The following is an 18207-nucleotide window of genomic DNA, read 5'->3' as shown; positions in this document are numbered from 1 at the left end:
TTGTCCTGGCATGAACTGCCCATTTCATGGGCATTTTGTGGTGGCCCCACCCCGTGGCACTGACTAGCAGAGAGGCAGGGGGGGGAGGGTGCAGAGGATGATGATGACAAGGGGACAGCTGTCATCTTGGCTGCTGGCTGCCCTTCATCCAGACCCGCTTCTCAGCACTGATTGCTGGAGAGCCCCTGGGGAGGGGAGGAAAGAGGGAGGAGGGGCTGCCCCCTTCATGCCACTCCACCAGCCAGCACCTTCCCCTCCCCAGTGGACTGCAAGACCCACCAGGGAGGGGAAGACTTAATAAAAGTCTTATTTTTATTAAGTTCTTTTTTTCAAGGATTTTACCGGCAACCCTGGATTTCTCAGTTTCCACAAAATCCATGAAACCACAATTTAGGTAAGTCCCTACTCCTTGGTCTCCTTCTCATCTCTAATGTATTGATATGGCAAGCTCTTCTGTTGTCTTTCACATTCTTTGCAAGCACTGTCACAATTTATGCCGTGACCTTTCTGATAAATTCTACTCATACTATACTCCTATATTCATATTTAGTCATTTAGCCAAGTTTCCATTTTTTGTAACATTCCCATTTGAGGTTTCATGTTTTAGCTAACCATGTCTCTTGCTAAGCTTTCAATCCTTTCTTCTCAATAGGATAGTGTGCCCTTAGAAGTCTCTAAGGAACAACCAACTCAGCAAGGTTGTGTTCCCTTAGAGTTGCCTCCCACCAATTTGTAAAAGTTTGCCCTTCTGAACTCCAATTATTTTATTCTGTTTGATCTCCTTTCTTCAAAATCATGAACTATTTCAGTACAGTTTATATTTTTGTGTATATGCTAAGACTTCAAATTGTTCCTTATACTCCTTTCATTAGTATTTAGGCAGTTTAGATGACTAGCCAACTGTCCTGCTAGCTTCCCTCTTACAACCTTGCTCAGATTTCCAGTATTTTCACCCAGTCCTAGGCCTTTATCCAGGTCACCCTCTGTTTATTATTTGTGGGCTTAGGTCTCCTCTTCTTGTTGAACTAGTTTAAAGAATGAAGCCCGAAACATTTTATGGGCTACAGCATATATTTTAGAAAAGAGTTAAGCTAAAGTTTCATCATGCAAAATGTCATTACATCCCTAAGTGAGTTCTTCCAATGATTCTTTAATTTCCACTGTTAAAAATCCACACTGTATTTGTACATTTCAGCCTGCCCAACTTCTTATCTAAATTTTAACCACTAAAACATGTTTTGCCTTCTCCTGTTAAAAAATAGTTTACTATCAGACCACAGTATATCTTCACATATGCAGATTGCAATTCTCTTCCAATAACATTAGACAAATCACTTCCTATTAAAAAATCCTTTTGCTAATCCCTTGAGTCACTTAACAGAGGATTCAATATTTTTCTAGCTTCTCCCTCTTTGCTGCATCCCTAATGTAACAGCCAGAACCAGAGGGATTAATAAACAATAAAATGTGCTTCTTGGAGGTATTTGGTATTTTGCCTAAACAGGTAATACTAGTTCATATAAAGCTTGTAAGTTTGTAAACTGCAAATGTAACTTGTCTGTCATAAATTTAACCAAAATTATAAAATTAACTGTTCATGAAACTGACTGGGCCCCATTGGCAAAGCTGTAGCTGTAAGATTAGGAGACCTAATGGTTTTTTGCTCAGGGTTCAGCCTTGATGATAAAACTGGATCTAAATGCCTGGTGCACCCAACAGATTCCAAGAAAACATATCCCAAGAAAGCATATTCAAATGAAGCCTAAAAGGGGTTGGAACTTAGGCAAAGCAATGTCAATTTCAAACCTAAAAGGTGGTGAATCATAATTTGCTTATTGGATAAACCCTAGTCTGGGTAGTAACCTTTTATGATAATTTTAACACCTTTCAATGCCATAGGGTAACAGCTATACGGCAACATTATGAGTGGCTCTGAGGCCATCAGATTAACATAAGACTAGGTATAAAAAGCACGTGCATCAGGTAACCAGCAGGAAGGAGGGAGCAGAATGGTCATTTCTGTCCCACACCCGGACCCCAGACTCCTGGTGTGAGTGAGGATCAGATCCGGATCAAGGGACCTTCCCCGGTAACCTTCTGACAGCATTGATCAAGGGACGCCTGACTTCGCTGGAATCACTTGATGCGTACCTGGCATTGAGGGACTATCGATAAGTTGCCAACCCATATCTGTCTATCTGTTGTTTTGAACAGCCCAGTGGCTAGTACCCTCGTAGTGCCCAGCTGGCCTGCGACAGAATTGATCTATCTGTTGTTATTATTTACTATTAGCTCTTTAATACTGCATTATCTGCTTATTGCATTTATCTTTCTGTTAACTTGTGTGTGTGTAAGTGTCACAGAGTGGGGCCTAGGAGCGGCTGTGATCCCTCTAGCGCCCCCTGCCGCGTCAAGTCGGTGATCCAGCACCCTCGTTTCTCGCCCTCCACGTCTTGTTGGTATGTATAGTTTTATGTGGGAGGCTGCCTTACGGTCCCCTTGGACACGGTGCTATGCTGATACTGTCCCCCGTTCCATATGGAGTGACCAGGTGCACCCCAGCCTTATGGGCTATGCATGCCTCCTACCTCCCCTTTAGCATGCCCCAAGCCTCGCAGTTCTTTTGGACGTTATCTGGTCCCTTTCCTTTCTGCACCCTGCCCGGCGTCCTTGGGCTTGTCACGCAACTGGCGCCTCTCTCTAGCGCCCCTGGGCTTGTCACACAACCGGTGCCCCTTCTCTGGCGCCACTGGGCTTGCCACGCCCCTGGCACCCCTTCTCTGGTGCCCCTGGGCTTGCCACGCAACTGGCACCCCTTCTCTAGTCGTTCGCCCTCTCGGGCTTGCTAACAGTACTTGCCCCAAGTGGGCTCAGGCGGCCTTACCTGGCCCCTTTGACCCTTTGGGGTTCCAACCACTGCGGAGCCCCTCTGGGACTCTTTCCTATTGGGCTCAGGCGGCCTGAGCCTTACCTGGCCCCTTTGACCCTTCAGGGTTCCAACCACTGCGGAGCCCCTCTGGGACTCTTTCCTATTGGGCTCAGGCGGCCTGAGCCTTACCTGGCCCCTTTGACCCTTCGGGGTTCCCACCACTGTGGAGCCCCTCTGGGACTCTTTCCAATTGGGCTCAGGCAGTCTGAGCCTTACTTGGCCCCTCTGACCCTTCGGTCTGGGACTCTTTTCAGTCCACACCCCTCCTGGGATTTCTATCAAAATATGCGCCCCCTCAGGGGCTTCTCTCAACACGTGCCCTCACCGGGGCCTCTCTCTCTGTTCGCCCCTTCTTGGGGCTGGGATCTAAACACCCCACACTGTAGCACCACACTCCGGCACTAGGAGCACCCCCTCCTCTCTGGGGAGCTCCTAATGAGGCCTCCTCCACCCCTACAGCCTCTCCCGGTCCTCTGGTCTGTAGCAGTAACAAACAAGAAACGTAAAGCCCTGAACCCACGAGCTATAACTGAAAATAAGCCTCCTGGCTATACCTTAACTGCCCCGCCACTATGGCCACTATGTTCCACCACCAAGCTTCACAATCAGGGTTCCCTCCAGCCTTACTTCATGATGCAGCCCCTTGGGTGATCAGGTTGCACCGCTCGTCTCTGCTCTGCTTGGCTCTACTGCAGAGCTCCTGCATCTCAGGCTGCCAGAAGGGAACTGCCAGCTAGGCTTCGGCCTGGGCTATTTATAAAGGCCCGGCCCTGCCCCCTCCTGGTCACCTGACCAGCATGGTTGCCCCAGCAGCTGTCACCTGAGCTGCCCTGGTGATTGGCAGCTGCCCTTATTCCTTCCTAGGAACAGGGCACCTCAGTGCCCCTGTGACAGTAAGCTATAATAAATTTGCCTTCACTTCACTCCCAACTTTGCCTCCTTGATCCAAAACTGAATCAAACAGCCCAGTTGGCCTGTGATAAAATTGATACACTCACAGTGCCCAGCTGGCCTGTGACACCCTAATTCTGTATCTGTGTCACATATTTAGATTTCCTAGAGGTGACAGAGACCTAGAATTTCATATATGTGTTACAACTGCCACCAGAATAGCAACACCAAGAATCAGTTAATAATCTGGAGGTATCCTAATCATAACACATCTTTATGTTGGCAGATTCAAATGATAATCTTCTATTTTAATTAAGTTATAAGTAGCTGAAATGTGTATTTTTCTAAAATACAACTCTTAGAAAGAAACCCCAACCAATTTCAGCGGGTACAGAATGAGGCATGAAAGCAATGACTAGCTCACTTGCTTATTATAGTGGTTATGTAGGTGATATGAATTCAGTTCCCAATTTTGGCTCCCCCCCCAGGGTTTAGCAGAATCAGAGTGCCACAGAAGCCTTTTAAATAAATGCCTCCAGTTCCTCTAGGCCAGGGGTGTATGTGGCCTGCAGCTGCCCTGGCTTTCAGTGGCTCTTGCCCTTCTCCCTTCCCTGGGCTGTAGCTGCAGTAGCAGCAGCTACTCCATACCCCCTAGATCCCTTCATATGCTCCAAGGCAGGGGGCACTGAGCTCCTGCCTAGCAAGGCTGTCTGAGTGCAGCTGCAACCCAGTGACCCTCCGCACACCAGACAACCCAGTCCCTGGCAAGTCAAAACTCAGGTAAAATTCTTCCCACTGGTGGGGGAGGGAAAGAGAGCCAGAACCTGCAGGTTATCTGGGCTCTGCTGGGCTGTAGCATGGTAGGGGCATGGGCACCACTAACATGATGCCATGCTGTGTTTCTGTGTGCTGCTTCGGGCTGTGCAACGTGGGTGCAGCTGGAGCAGCTCCTGCCTGACCCCAAGTCCGTGACACGCAGCCGGGTCAGGCAAGTGCCTCTGCAGCTGATCCCATGTGGCCCGAGGCAGTGCACAGGAACAGTGCAGCACTGGTCCAGCCTGGCTGCATGCCAGGGGAGGTGGTGTGGGGAGAAGTGGGGAACAAAGGTTAGGTTCCCTTAATCCAGGGGTGGGCAATTATTTGGGCCACTTAGGGAATTTTGGTGAGCTGTTGCAGAGGAGGGGTGCTGACCCAGCCCAGGACAGCTCACCAATATTCCCTCCAAGTGGCCCTCTGGCCCAAATAATTGCTTATCCCTGCTCTATGCCAATTCCTCCTCCTGATCAATTAAGACATAACAATGAAAGGTTCAGAAGGTTTTTAATTTGTTGGAATCACAAGCCAAAGCTAAAAAATGGGGGATAGTAACAAAGGAGAAGAGTGTGATTCTCTTGACAACTGAAGGAAGGATGCAGTGTTATCCCTAGAGAAGAATTTAAAACAATTATTTTTCTGCAGGAGAGCTCTACCCAAACATGATTGTCAAAAAGGTTTAAAGGTGCACTTACCCAGCCTGGAAGAACCATTTTGAAAGCGCACGTTATTGATCAACAATCTCTCCATGCAATGGAGATTTCTGAAGCCACTAGGCACAATATCAAACACATTTTGATCATTCTGTGCACACACCGACAATTCTTTCAAGCAGATGAATTTGTCCAAATTTTTAAACAGCAATTCTGAAAGGTAAATAATGAAATTGGTTTACTTTCCTTGATTCTTCTATGTTCTATCTATCCAGGCTATAACAATTAAAATTCCTTAACAACACATCTGGAAAATGTCCTACAATGGCCATTTTCCATAGGCATAAAGAGTTGTATCCATGGATGCAATGATGGGAGCTTTGTAAACCTTTCAACTGCTCAGAATCTGGAGCCCAAAATGATGATAGAAAGTATTTAATGCACAAACATTTTTGGGGGGAGGGCAGGGAGGAAGAAGGGGGATTACAAAGAATACACATAGTTTTAATGCAGTTCTTCAGAAAAGCTTTCCTCATAACTGACATTCCCATTTGCAATCCAATTAGTTTCTCCACTCAAAATCTGGGGGAGAGTGTGAAATTAAGAATTAGACAGAAGCCTAAGTTTCACCACAAGTACTGAGTTGTTGTCAACACTGTTAGAAATTATTTTGAATCTCAGAGTAGGTTTGTACCATTCACGTATTTAAAACTTTCACCCATCATAAAAGCAAAGACTATGTTAATGTGGGGCAGGGCAGCATTATATTGAGAAATGCCATTCTAACTCTCAAACCACAAACAGTATATAGATGCGTTAACAGGTTCCATGTAGTTTAATTAGCTCTGCTCCCTGTTCCAGAACTTAGCGTGTATGCAGCTAGTCCTGCATGTAAGTATTGCTTTGTGCAATATGCATGTAATCAGAAAGAAAGGGATTAGAGGGAAAAAACGTATTTGGCCAAAATACAGTGATGGTACCTGGTGTTTGTGTTCCTTCTCTTATCTCAAGAGATTCCACTGAAGACATAGACAGAAGCAGTTCTTGTTCTGCTACACTCAAGTTAACATTATACAGGCGGCATTTTTTAAAGCATTCCTTGTGCTGTTCAAGAGCTGGTCAGATACTTTCAACCAGTTCTGGACTATCATTCAGACAAAGCTCAACATGTTCTGAAATGGAGAATAGCACCATTAGGTTTCCTGAGATCAGCTTCTTTAAATGAACTGATGTCATTGGCTGTAAACTTCAAAACTGAAATTTTTCCACGACCCTTTGCAAGTATGAAAGGAGCCATAACAGAATCCAGCAGATGTCTAGGGATGTGAGACCAAAAGCTACAAATATCATCTTCATTTTTTTTTGACCCATTGTGCCATGTCATTGAAGTGTGTAAAAGCAAGAGCATAATCCTTATCAACAGTTGGAACCTCCATTTCAGAAAAACAGGTTCCTATATCTGAAAAATTTAACTTTAGTTTATTTTCAGTTCCATTTAAAATTACATCAGAGCTTCTGGGAAAGGATAAGCTTTCTGGATAATCATATAAAAAATTCAGCATGCTTTGGTTTTCTAACAAAAAAAGGTTTTTCCTCTAAGGAACTCAAAGATGACTGGGGCACACATTGCAACAGTGTCACTTGCATAAGCTGCAGAAATTGCAGTGTCCAGTAAAAGGTGAGTGAAAAATGAAAGACAAAATTCTGACTCCAAAACATCTATTGCCTGTACCACCATTTGTAGTTCTGGGTGATGTTGTAGAAGTTCATCACTTTCTGAATGACTTTCAAATGCCTCCTTAGAGTGGATCAAGTTGAATAAATGGGTTATGATTTTTGGAACTGCCTTGGAAGGATAGCTGCGAGCATACTGCAACAAAAAGTGATAGGTCCCAGAAACTTTCCTCAACATGCTGATTTGCTGCAAGTAATACAGTCCTCTCTCCAGGTTTTCTTCAACATCAGAAGCCAGGAGCTCACTCATCCTTTGCCCCGCCAGGAACTCTTGGAATGACGGATGAAAGAACTGATAAACTGGCTGCAGCCTTTAGGCAGTGAATTTGCTCAGCAGGCCCAATCTCAGAGCTTCATCTCCATCAAGCCCTGCTTCAGAGAGGTCTTCCTCCCTGAAATCAAAGCACGGCTTGAAAAGACCTTTTAAGGCAAGCTCTCCACAGGAGGACACCATGGTGCTAACATGGTCTCCTTCTTCCAGGTATTTTAGGGAGTTATACAGCAAGTAGGCTTTAAAAATAGCCTTGTCATTGAAGATGTTCCCTCCTGGGTACTGTACCCAATATGCACAGAGAGCCACAGTTAGAAGCGGGGTCTTCAGAAGAGTCTGCATGGCGTCTTCACATTGCACCTTATAGATGAACTTTTCCACAAGGGCAATGTGTGAAAACAGCTTCCGAAGGATGTAGAGAGTGCTGTACAGAGGAAACTGCACAACAGTTAAAATTGTATTTGCATGCTTGCGGATTTCTGTGATCCAGTTAGTACGCACGGCGATAACCAGGCAGTGTTTGTTGAAGTGATTCTTTTGTACAAGTCCTTTGATGACCGAGGGAACTGAATTCATCTCACCGTAGTCATCCAGAAGGAATAGGACCTGGTGCTTTAAGTGCTGAAGGATGTTCCTCAGGGACATTTCTGTTAATGACCCTGGAAATCTCACTAACTGGTTGCAGATGATGTCAGTCAAGCTCTGATCCCCTTTTGTGGCACTCAGGGAAAGATAAAAGACCAACTTGAACCTGCTTAGCATGGGGCAGCAGCCTGAGGCCCACAGCGCAGCTACCTTCCTCAGTAATGGTGTCTTCCCACCTCCTGCTTCACCTTCGAGGACAGTGATGGAATTAAGGTTTTCAAGGATGTCAGGCAGCAAGAGCTGCTGCAGTGGCTGGTTATAGATATCCTTTGAGACAACTGACAGGTCTGCGTAGAGCAATTTCAAATCAATGGCAAAATGCATAGAGTCACCAAAAGAAGGCAGTCTGGTAAACCTGGTATTACTGTAAGCCTGCCTGAGCTGTTCAGTCAATGCCTTGGCTTCTTGGGACCATTCGGGATCCTCAGGGGTCATGTCTGTGAATAGAAAGGAGATAAAGAGAAGGAAGTGCACACAACAGAAACCTACAGACCTTGTCAGAATGTTCCCGATGTACAAATGGGTCCCCTGCTCAGACGTTGCTGAAAGGCTGATGCAGGAGATACTCCTTCCATCTATATTACTATGCTGCATACAAAAGATTCATTCAGCCTAGTAATTCCTGGTGTAAACTGTCGCTTGAGGGATGAAATTGGCCCAGAAAGTTATGAGGAAATGATCATGGAACAACCAAGAGTATTGCTCAATCTCATCTTCTGCTTGTGGAGCCAAGAGTTTTTTGTTCTATCACCCATGCTGAATGTGTATGTAGCTATACTGCCAGATATGGTAAGGAAACCCTCAAGTTCACTTATATATGTCATTCCCTCTGCAGCTTCAGAGGCAAACAGTGGAGGACATAAAACCACAGATAGGACTCTCAAGTGGAATCCTTGCTAAAAGGCATTAGCCTTTTTTCCCTTCCTCATCCATCTGACTTGTGTCTGGGCTCCACTATCCAGAAGCACCCAGATGAGCTAGGTTATGATGAGGCTTCATTCACAGCCCATCTGGTACAATTCTGTCACCTTTCAGTCACACAGTGAAGATAAAAACATTTCATTGGCCCTGCACCTTAAAACATGTGTTTTAACATGTTTCACTTAGATGACAAAATCATTCACATTGGAATTGTAGGGTCAAGTCTGTCCAACTTCTAAGCCACCCAGGGGCCACATGCCCGGGGCTGAACCACACAGATGCTCCCCCCATCCACTGCTGCATGATCCTACCCCTGCACTTGACCCCATCTCCCCCCTCCCTCCTTTGGGCCAGGCTCAAGACTAACCTTCAGCTTCCTACACTACTGCATTCTCCCCACCATGGGGGCTAAGGCAGGAAGTGGCAGCCAGAGGAGGAAGGGGGTTTCCTATAGAGACTCCAGCTGCTGTTGTAGGTGAAGACATAAAAGAGGTCTGGCTTCTTTTGTGTTTTTTTCACTTTACCAGCTGATGGCAGCAAAGGGCTCCTTTTGCTATGAACTTCATCTTACAGGGCTTAAATCTACAGTGGGAAGACCTGGATTTCTAAATATACACCAACTTACAAATCATGAATGGAAGGTACACGCATCTTAGTAGTGCACTCACAACATGGAACATGAAATACTATATAATATTATTAAACATGTACAACTGATTTATCCACTTTTTGACCATTTTTCACTCTGAAGTTACATTGGACCAAATCAATATTAACTGGAAAGAAACAGATGTGATAACTCTATTAACAAACTTTGGGCAGGGATTCACGTCTTACTTCACCACATGTGACTTTTTGGGCCAGAAATCTATCTATTTATGTTATGAGAACTTCTGCCTCACAATTTTGGTAAGTGTATGATACAATTTTAAGTAGAACAAGGAAAATGAGTGTAGCAAGCCTGGCAGAGAACTATTTAAGTAATGTATATTATGACATTGTATCTTCATCATAACAGTGAAAATAACATATTCCTAATTTTCTAAACATGACATTCTGAGTGAAATTCACCCTTCAAAAACTCCATACATTTAATCAAAGTTACATTTCAGCCCTCACAAAAGGGTGGAAGACGCTTTCACAGCTTTGCCCTAGTTTCCCGCACAGCAGTGAATACGACCTTCTGACAGCTCAATTTGTATCACAGGTTACACACTTGACAGCCACCTAGACATTCCACTAGCTGCTTCATCTGCATAGGCTGAATCCTGAAGTCCTTATTTCAATAAGGATCTTGTCTGAGAAAGGGCTCCAAAATTTGACTCGTTAAACAAGCCCCTACAGAGTTCAAGAGAAAGGTTATTGCGGATAGCCTACCAGCTAAAATACTGCACAGTACTTACCAGTTATTCCATAATTTAGAAATTTTATCTCTTCCAAGGTTTCTGACTTGGCAGCTTGCTACGAACAAAAATAAATGTAATCAATTTATCAATCTTTAAAACAGAGGCCACATACAAATATTCATTTTCTACTGGGAAAATCCCCATTCTCTTGGTAGAAACCAAAAGTATACAAACATTTAAGATCTTTCGCTGGCACCAAAATGGTAGTTCTGGCAGAAAAATAAGCTTACTCCAGCCAGATAGAAAAAACAGGAAAGTTCTTCCTGGGGGGAATGAATGTTTGTACACTTTCCTTTGTCTTGACGTCTCCTGTGGATTAGTGGAGCAGGAAGTGCTCTCTCTGCCCTTCCCGGACCAGGATTACTCCAGTCTTGGGAAGGTGCAGAGAGCAGGGGACAGGGGAGGCTGCAGGCTAAAACATACCTACCAGTGGAAATTTTTCAGAAATGAACGTCCATAGCCAGACTTCAGAGTGTATTGTGAACATACCAGGGAAGTAAAATGCACTTCTTGATGTGTTTTATTAACATCAACTTACAAAAAGGATGTAATTTTAAGGACATAATTTTAAAGGCCTCTCTCATATCACTGTACACACAGGGATAGAATTAAAGATAAACACCATTTTCTACATGGTAGAGCAAAACCATGCATTGGTGAGTTCCTTTACTCTTCACAATAAAACAAAAACAAAAACAAACAAACAAACAAAAAAAACTTTACCACTTAGGTATAGGGTTTAAGCTGACTTTAGAGAAAATTTTGGTTACTACAAACAAAAAACACACAACTTTGCTGTGACAAGACCTTCCATTTCTGAATAGCAAAGCAAGACTTTTCCAGCCAAGAGCAAAGAGTAAGACCTATTACCTGCTCAGACTGACAGGCCGATTTGTTCTCTGCTGGCTCTTCCAGTGTTTCACTGAGTGGTGCTGAGCGCTTGTAACTAAAATGAATTTTTCAAATATACAATATGAAAACTGATGGGATTTTTCTTAATTTGCTTGCTTCTATTTTTCCCTTGTTAATAGCAAATGGAAATCAGACAGAAAACTTTCCTGTTTTTAGATGCTTTTCAGAACACATTTTATACCCCTGGGAAAAGAAATCCAGCAGGGTTTGATAGAAGCATAGAAAATTAGAGTTGGAAGGGACCTTAGAATGTCATTTAGTCCAACTCCTTGCTCAAGGCAGGACCATTCCCAACTATATCATCCCAGCCAAAACTTTGTCTAGCCAGGTCTTGAAAACCTCCAAGGATGCAGATTCCACCACATCTCTAGGTAACCTGTTCCAGGGTTTTACTACCCTCCTACTAAGAAAATTATTCCTAATATCTAACCTAAGCTTCCCTTGCTGCAACTTGGAACCATTGCTTCTTGTTCTGTCACCTGCCACCACTAAGAACAGCCTAGCTCCTGCTGGCTTTACTCCTTGTCCCTACATTTATCTGCATGGCCACCCTTCCAATAAAACAATACAGTAAAAAGATCTATCCAAAGCTTGGCAAGACCTTTCCTTGACCAGAAACATACTGCTGCCACAGACAATGGAAGCACTGGTTTGTTCCCAGACCTTCAACTCCTCATAAGGAGTCAAACCTTCGCTGCTACTATTGAAAATTCCCTTCTGTGCACATAATCCTGCTGATTTTAATAAGACCACTTTTGCCATAAGAAGGATGATAGAACAGGTCCCACATAGATTAGACACCAAGACACACATCTGTCAAACCTACTGACAGGCACCCCTGCAAGGAGTTCAAAGGGGCTGCTTGCAGTGTGAGGGTTTTCAGGACAGCAGCCAAAATCTAGCACTGTGTTGAACCACCCATATTTGCTTTGCAAATATTCACACATGAAAATGCTACTGATCTAAGCTCGATTTATTTTCAGAATCAAATTTCTCCCATCTAAATGTTTTGAAGATTCAGATGCTTTAAACTCAAAAGATACTAAAAATAGCTATGTTATTTTTAAGAGGAAATGCAGGCAAACACAGAGATAGTTCTTGAGGGCATTTAGTTACTTACTCAGGGAACCATTTTGCGTGTTCTTTCCCCGGATCATTACCTTCCTCCCATTTCTGCAAAAGCCCAGCACAGGCAAAACACCGCACAATATACTTTTTACCTACATGAAGGGAATTACATCATAAAAGGGGGTCATATATGTTTCTGCATTTTCTGATTAACATATCAACAGTACAATATAATTGGAGCATAATTCTTTTTTATCAGTTTACATGAATAATTTCAATCTTCTAATAGAATGAAGGGGCTCTGTTATTCAAAACAGAAAACAAAACCTTTATGTTATGTTAGTTTCCACAAAATGTTTGAGGAATTCAAAGTAAATTATAAGAGGGTTGCATAATTTCCCTTTTGTTTAACATTATAATGATTGAACCTCTCTCTTTCTGGATTCCAGTGAAGGAAATGCGTAGGAAAAGACAGATGCTAGGATCATGGAGAAACTCTTCTGAGTTGCTGGTGGACAGCAAAAAGTTGAGTTAATCCTGAAGCTATATGACTACACACTGGAGACCAACCAGGCAACCCTCACAGGCTCCTCATCTTGGAGCCAAGGATGACTTCATTAAGTATCTTTAAGTTTCACATTTTTGTTCCCCATACTTACAAAAATGAACAGTTTTGCACATAGGGTTGTTTGGAAAAATCAAATGAGAAAAACATACTAACAAAGACACCCAGGATCTCTATGCTGATAAGACTGAATCTGTGGATGTGGGGAGACCACTGGATGTGGTATACCTTGAATTTAGCGAGGCTTTTGATACCATCTCCCACAACATTCTTGCAGGCAAGCTAAGGAAGTACAGGCTGGATGAATGAACTTAAGGCAGATAGAAAACTGGCTACAGCATCAGGCTTAAAGGGTAGTAATCAGTGGCTTGATGTCTAGTTGGCAGCTGATACCAAGTAGAGTGCCCCAGAGGTCAGTCCTGGGGCCAGTTTTGTTCAATGCTTCATCAACGACCTGAAAGATAGTACAGAGCGCACACCCAACAAGTTTCCAGATGACACCAAGCTGGGCAGAGTAGTAGATATGCTGGAGGGTGGGGCTAGGATTCAGAGCGACCTAGACAAATTGGAGGACTGGGCCAAAAGAAATCTCATGAGGTTCAACAAGGTCAAGTGGTTCTTATGGACAACAATTCTCATGAGGTTCAACAAGGACCAGGATGCCAAAGAGGGCACACGTGTCCACTGCACGTGTGCCCTCGGCTCTCCTGCTGACCCCACCGAGAGGAGTAGTGCGATGGGACCAGAGGGCGAGGAGCCAGCAGGAGCCAGCAGCAGCAGCAGCAATAAGGTAACCTGGGCAAGTGTGGGGGAAGGGCAAGAAGGAGTCAGGCCAGCTGTAGGGAAATCGGGAAGGGGTTTTTTCCCCCTCCCATCCCTATTCAGCTGCATCGGGCAGGAGCTGCATGAACAGGCCCCGCAAACAGGCACGCTCTTCAGGGGTGTGCTGGAGTTAGTGCAAGAGTTTGCAAAGGAGGGGCCTCAACCCCTAACATCGGCAGCCTAACACAAGGACTTCAGGTGAGTAAGTGAGGAGGATGGGTACTACTATGGGGGTGGTGACACGGGGTGCAGCCAGGGATACTACCCCAGTGCGGCCTCCAGCCCAGAGCTCTTGTGAGGCTTCTACCCAGATGGGGCCTTTGGATAGGTTGGCAGTGCCCTGGCCCTGCGTCTGTGGGGGCTGCCTGGTGGGGGCTCTAGAGACCAGGGTTGGTGGATGGCCCAGGAGTCCCCTCACCTGTCCCATGTGTGCCAAGCTTGAGGCCCTGGAGGAACAGGTGAGGGAACTCCAGGCAGAGGTTAGCAGGCTGCGGAGGATCAGGGCAACTGAGGAAGAGACTGATGGGTACTTCCATTCTCTGCAGGACCATACACCTGGAGGGAAGGCATCACAGGGGGGAACTGATGTGGCCAGGTGGCAGACAGTCACCTCCAGGGCTAGATGTCGCACTGCCAGAGTGACTCCCTCAGTGCAGCTGGAGAACAGATATGAGGCCCTGGTGTCACTGGCAGAGAGTGCAGCAGTGGAGGCCACAGCCACAGCCACCACCAAGCAAGCTGTGGGACAACCATGCAGCCGGAGAAGACAATGGGTCATCATGGTGGGCAATTCCCTCCTGAGAGGGACAGAGGGAGCCACCTGCTGCCCAGAGCCCACTGTATGGGAGGTACGCTGCCTGCCTGGAGCCCGGATTTGAAACATCACAATGAGGATTTCAGACCTGATTAGGCCCTCCAACTACTATCCTATGGTTCTGATCCATGTAGGAACAAATGACACGGTCCAGAGTAGTCCAGGCAGGGTCATGAGTGACTACATGGCACTGGGAGCCAGGCTTAGAGGTTTGGGGGGCAAAGGTGGTTTTCTCAGCCATCCTCCCGGTCAGCAGTCTTGGACAGCAACACAGCAACTGTGTTAGAGGTCAACTCACAGCTTCGGAGCTGGTGCCATCGTGTGGGGTTTGGATTCCTTGACCACAACCTGCATTTCCAAGATAGGGCCTTGTTTGGACAAGACAGGCTACATCTCCCTCCAGGAGGTAAGAGTCTTACAGGTTGGCTGATCTCCTATGCAGGGCTTTAAACTAGGTTCGTCAGGGGATGGGGATATTGACAACAGGGTGAGGCCAGGAATGACAAACTATGAGCCAAGTGCTGGAACAATCCAGGTAAGTACCAAGGACCCTGCTAAGCATCAGGATGGGGAAGTACTAAGGGCAGCTACTGGGGGGCTTAAATGTCTCTATACTAATGCTAGGAGCACAGGAAACAAGCAAAAGGAATTTGCATTCCTGCTTGCAAATAAAGAATTCGACCTGGTTGGGCTACTAAAAACCTGGTGAGACTCTACCCACGACTGGGTGGTTGGCACTGAGGGCTACAGGCTGTACAGACAGGATAGAGTGTGGAAAAAAATCGGGAGCATTGCTCTCTATGTTAAGGAGCAATATTCATCTTCTGTAGTTAATTTGGGCCTAGAAGAAGGACAAATTGAGGTACTATGGGTCATATTACAGGGGGTGGGGGGGTCAGGGAGAAAGGGACTTGGTAGTGGGGGTTTATTACAGACCCCCACACCAGGGAGTTGAGTTAGACCTAGAATTCAAGACAGCTCTCAGAGGCAGTGTGCTCAAAGGACCTGTCGTCATGGGTGACCTAAACTTCCCAGACATCTGCTGGGAGGAACAGGCAGCCAGGTCTGCCCATTCACATAAGTTTCTAAACTGCTTACAGGACCTTCACCTACCACAAGAGGTAAATGTTCCCACTAGGGGAAATGCCTTAATAGACTTGGTGCTGGCCGCAGGGGATAACTTGGTGGGGGATCTGCAGGTACAAGGTAACCAAGGGGATAGTGACCACCTATTGATAGAGTTCACTATCCGGCAAAAGGTGGGAAAGATAATTACTAGGTCTGAAGTTCTAGACTTTGGAAAGGCCAACTTCAACAAGCTCAGGAGATTAGTTAGGGAGGGACTGACAGGCAAAAGCATTGGAGAGATGGGAGTCTAGGAAAGATGGGAGTTTCTCAAGGGACTGATCCTGCAGGCACAGAAAGGGGCCATCCCAGTACACATAAAGTGTACTGGGATGGCCCTTCTTGCTTGAGCAGGGAAACCGTCTTGCTTGAGCAGAGAAATCCAGGAGAGCCTGGGAGGAAAAAAAGAGAGGCCAACAGGCTATGGAGGCAGGGGGTAGTCACCATGGAGAATTATACCTGGCTTGAGTTTGTAGGGAAGCAGCGAGGAGGGCCAAAGCAGAAATGGAGCTTAGGCTGGCAACAAAAGTTAAGAATAACAAAAAGTCATTCTTTAAATACATAGGAAATGAAAAGAAAGCACAGGGTAACATAGGGCCCCTTCAAGATGGACTAGGGCAACTGGTAACAGATAATATGGCCGAAGTGGAGCCCCTAAATCATTTCTTTGCATCTGTGTTCCTGGACACAGATACATCCATGCATCCCAATGGGACTTCAGGTAAGCACAAGATAGATACCAACCCACCAACTGTTAGCGCTGACCTAGTAAAGGGGCACTTGGAAGGGTTGGATATATTTAAGTCAACAGGCCCTGATGATCTTCATCCTAGGGTACTCAGGGAATTAGCTGGAGTCATAGTGGAACCACTAGTGCAACTGTTTGAGCACTCATGGCACTCAACAGCATGGGTTCACAGCAGGCAGATACTGCCTGACTAACCTGTTTTTTTTGTTTGTTTGTTTTTTTACAGCCAGGTCACAAAATGTTTGGATGAAGGAATAGAACTAGATATTAGTTACATAGATTTTAAAAAGGTCTTTGACACAGTGTTTCATCTAATTCTTATAAATAAACTAAACAGCTGCAATGTAAATTATTACACAGTCCAGTGGGTGGAAAATTCGCTTATGAGATGCACCCATAGAGTGGTGGTGGATGGGTTGGTTTCTACTTGCAGAAATGTAGGCAGTGGAGTCCCCCAACACTCTGCCCTGGGACTGGGACTGTTCAATATCTTCATCAGTGACTTGGATGAGGGAATAGAAAGCACTCCATCCAGGTTTGCAGATGACACCAAGCTATGGGGTGAGGTAAACAAACCAGAGGACAGGGAGCAAATCCAGATGGATTTGGACAGGCTGGGGAAGTGGGCAGAACAGAATAGGATGTAGTTTAACAGAGGTAAGTGTCATGTGTTGCACCAGGGGAGGAAGAATCATCAACACACCTGTAGCCTGGGAGGTAGCATTCTAAGTAGCACAACTGCAAAAAGTGATCTCAGAGTTGGAGTCGACACCAAAATGAACAAGAGTCTCCAATGTGATGAAGTAATAAGTAAAACTAACCACACTCTTTCTTGCATAAGTAGGTGCATCACAAACAGGTTAATGGAGATGATACTTCCCCTCTATGTGGCCTTGGTCAGGCCACAGCTGGAGTACGCTGTCCAGTTTTGGGTGCCACACTTCAAGAGGGATGTAGATAACCTGGAAAGGGTTCAAAGGAGGGCCACCCGCCTGGTTAAAGGCCTACAGAAAAAACCCTACAAGGATTGATTAAGGGCCCTGAATATCTTCAGCCTCCACAAGAGAAGGTTGAGACGTGATCTTGTGGCCATCTGCAAACTGATCGGGGGGGGGCAGCAGGAAATAGGGGATGCAATGTTTACCAGGGCGCCCATTGGGGTAACTAGAAACAATGGCCACAAACTGGAAGAAAGCAAATTTAGATTGGACATCAGGAAAAAATTCTTTACAGTGAGGGCTGCCAAAGTGTGGAATACCCTTCCAAGGGAGGTGGTGTTACGCCCTTCGTTGGAGCTATTTAAGAGGAGATTGGACAAACACCTGGTTGGGGTCATCTGACCCCAGCACTCTTTCCGGCCCAAGGCAGGGGTTGGACTCAATGATCTAATAGGTCCCTTCCGACCCTAACATCTGTGAAATCTATGAAATCCATGAAGTGCAAAGTCCTTCAATTAAGATGGAGCAATCCCATGCACCAGTACAGGTTGGGGGCTAACAGCATACTGGGCTGCCTGGGTAGGAGTATTGTCAGCAGGGCAAGGGAAGTGATTACTCGCCTCTGTTCAGCACTGGTGAGTCACTGGTGGAGAACTGTGTTCAGTTTTGGGCTACCCACTGCAGAAAGGATGTGGACAAATTGGAGAGTGTCCGGTGAGGGCAACAAAAATGGTGAGGAGGTTGGGGCACATGGCTTCTGAGGAGATGCTGAGGGAACCGGGCTTATTTAGTCTAGAGAAGAGAAGACCGAGGGGGGATTTAACAGCAGCCTTCAGCTACTTGAAACAGGGTTCAAAAGAGGATGGAGCTAGACTGTTCTCAGTATTGGCAGACGACAGAACAAGAAACAACAGGTCTCAAATTTCAGCAAGAGAAGTTTAGGTTAGATATT

The 18207-nt window shown here is 45.5% G+C and overlaps 1 protein-coding gene across 1 annotated transcript in view; it reads right to left on the bottom strand.

The window, feature by feature from the left end:
• The window catches only part of LOC109297291 (baculoviral IAP repeat-containing protein 1-like), a 35667-nt gene that overhangs the window by 11434 nt on the left and 6026 nt on the right, over window positions 1-18207 (bottom strand). The window contains 8 exon segments of the mRNA XM_019516965.1: window positions 5329-5499; window positions 6267-6486; window positions 6488-6664; window positions 6666-6869; window positions 6872-8373; window positions 10261-10318; window positions 11134-11209; window positions 12296-12395. Coding sequence (XP_019372510.1) covers window positions 5329-5499; window positions 6267-6486; window positions 6488-6664; window positions 6666-6869; window positions 6872-8373; window positions 10261-10318; window positions 11134-11209; window positions 12296-12395 — 2508 coding nt within the window.

The sequence above is a fragment of the Gavialis gangeticus genome, unplaced genomic scaffold, assembly GCF_001723915.1.
Source record: "Gavialis gangeticus isolate Ggan-Ray unplaced genomic scaffold, GavGan_comp1, whole genome shotgun sequence".
Classification (NCBI taxonomy): Eukaryota; Metazoa; Chordata; order Crocodylia; family Gavialidae; genus Gavialis; species Gavialis gangeticus.
This window is presented reverse-complemented; position numbering and strand designations above follow the sequence as displayed.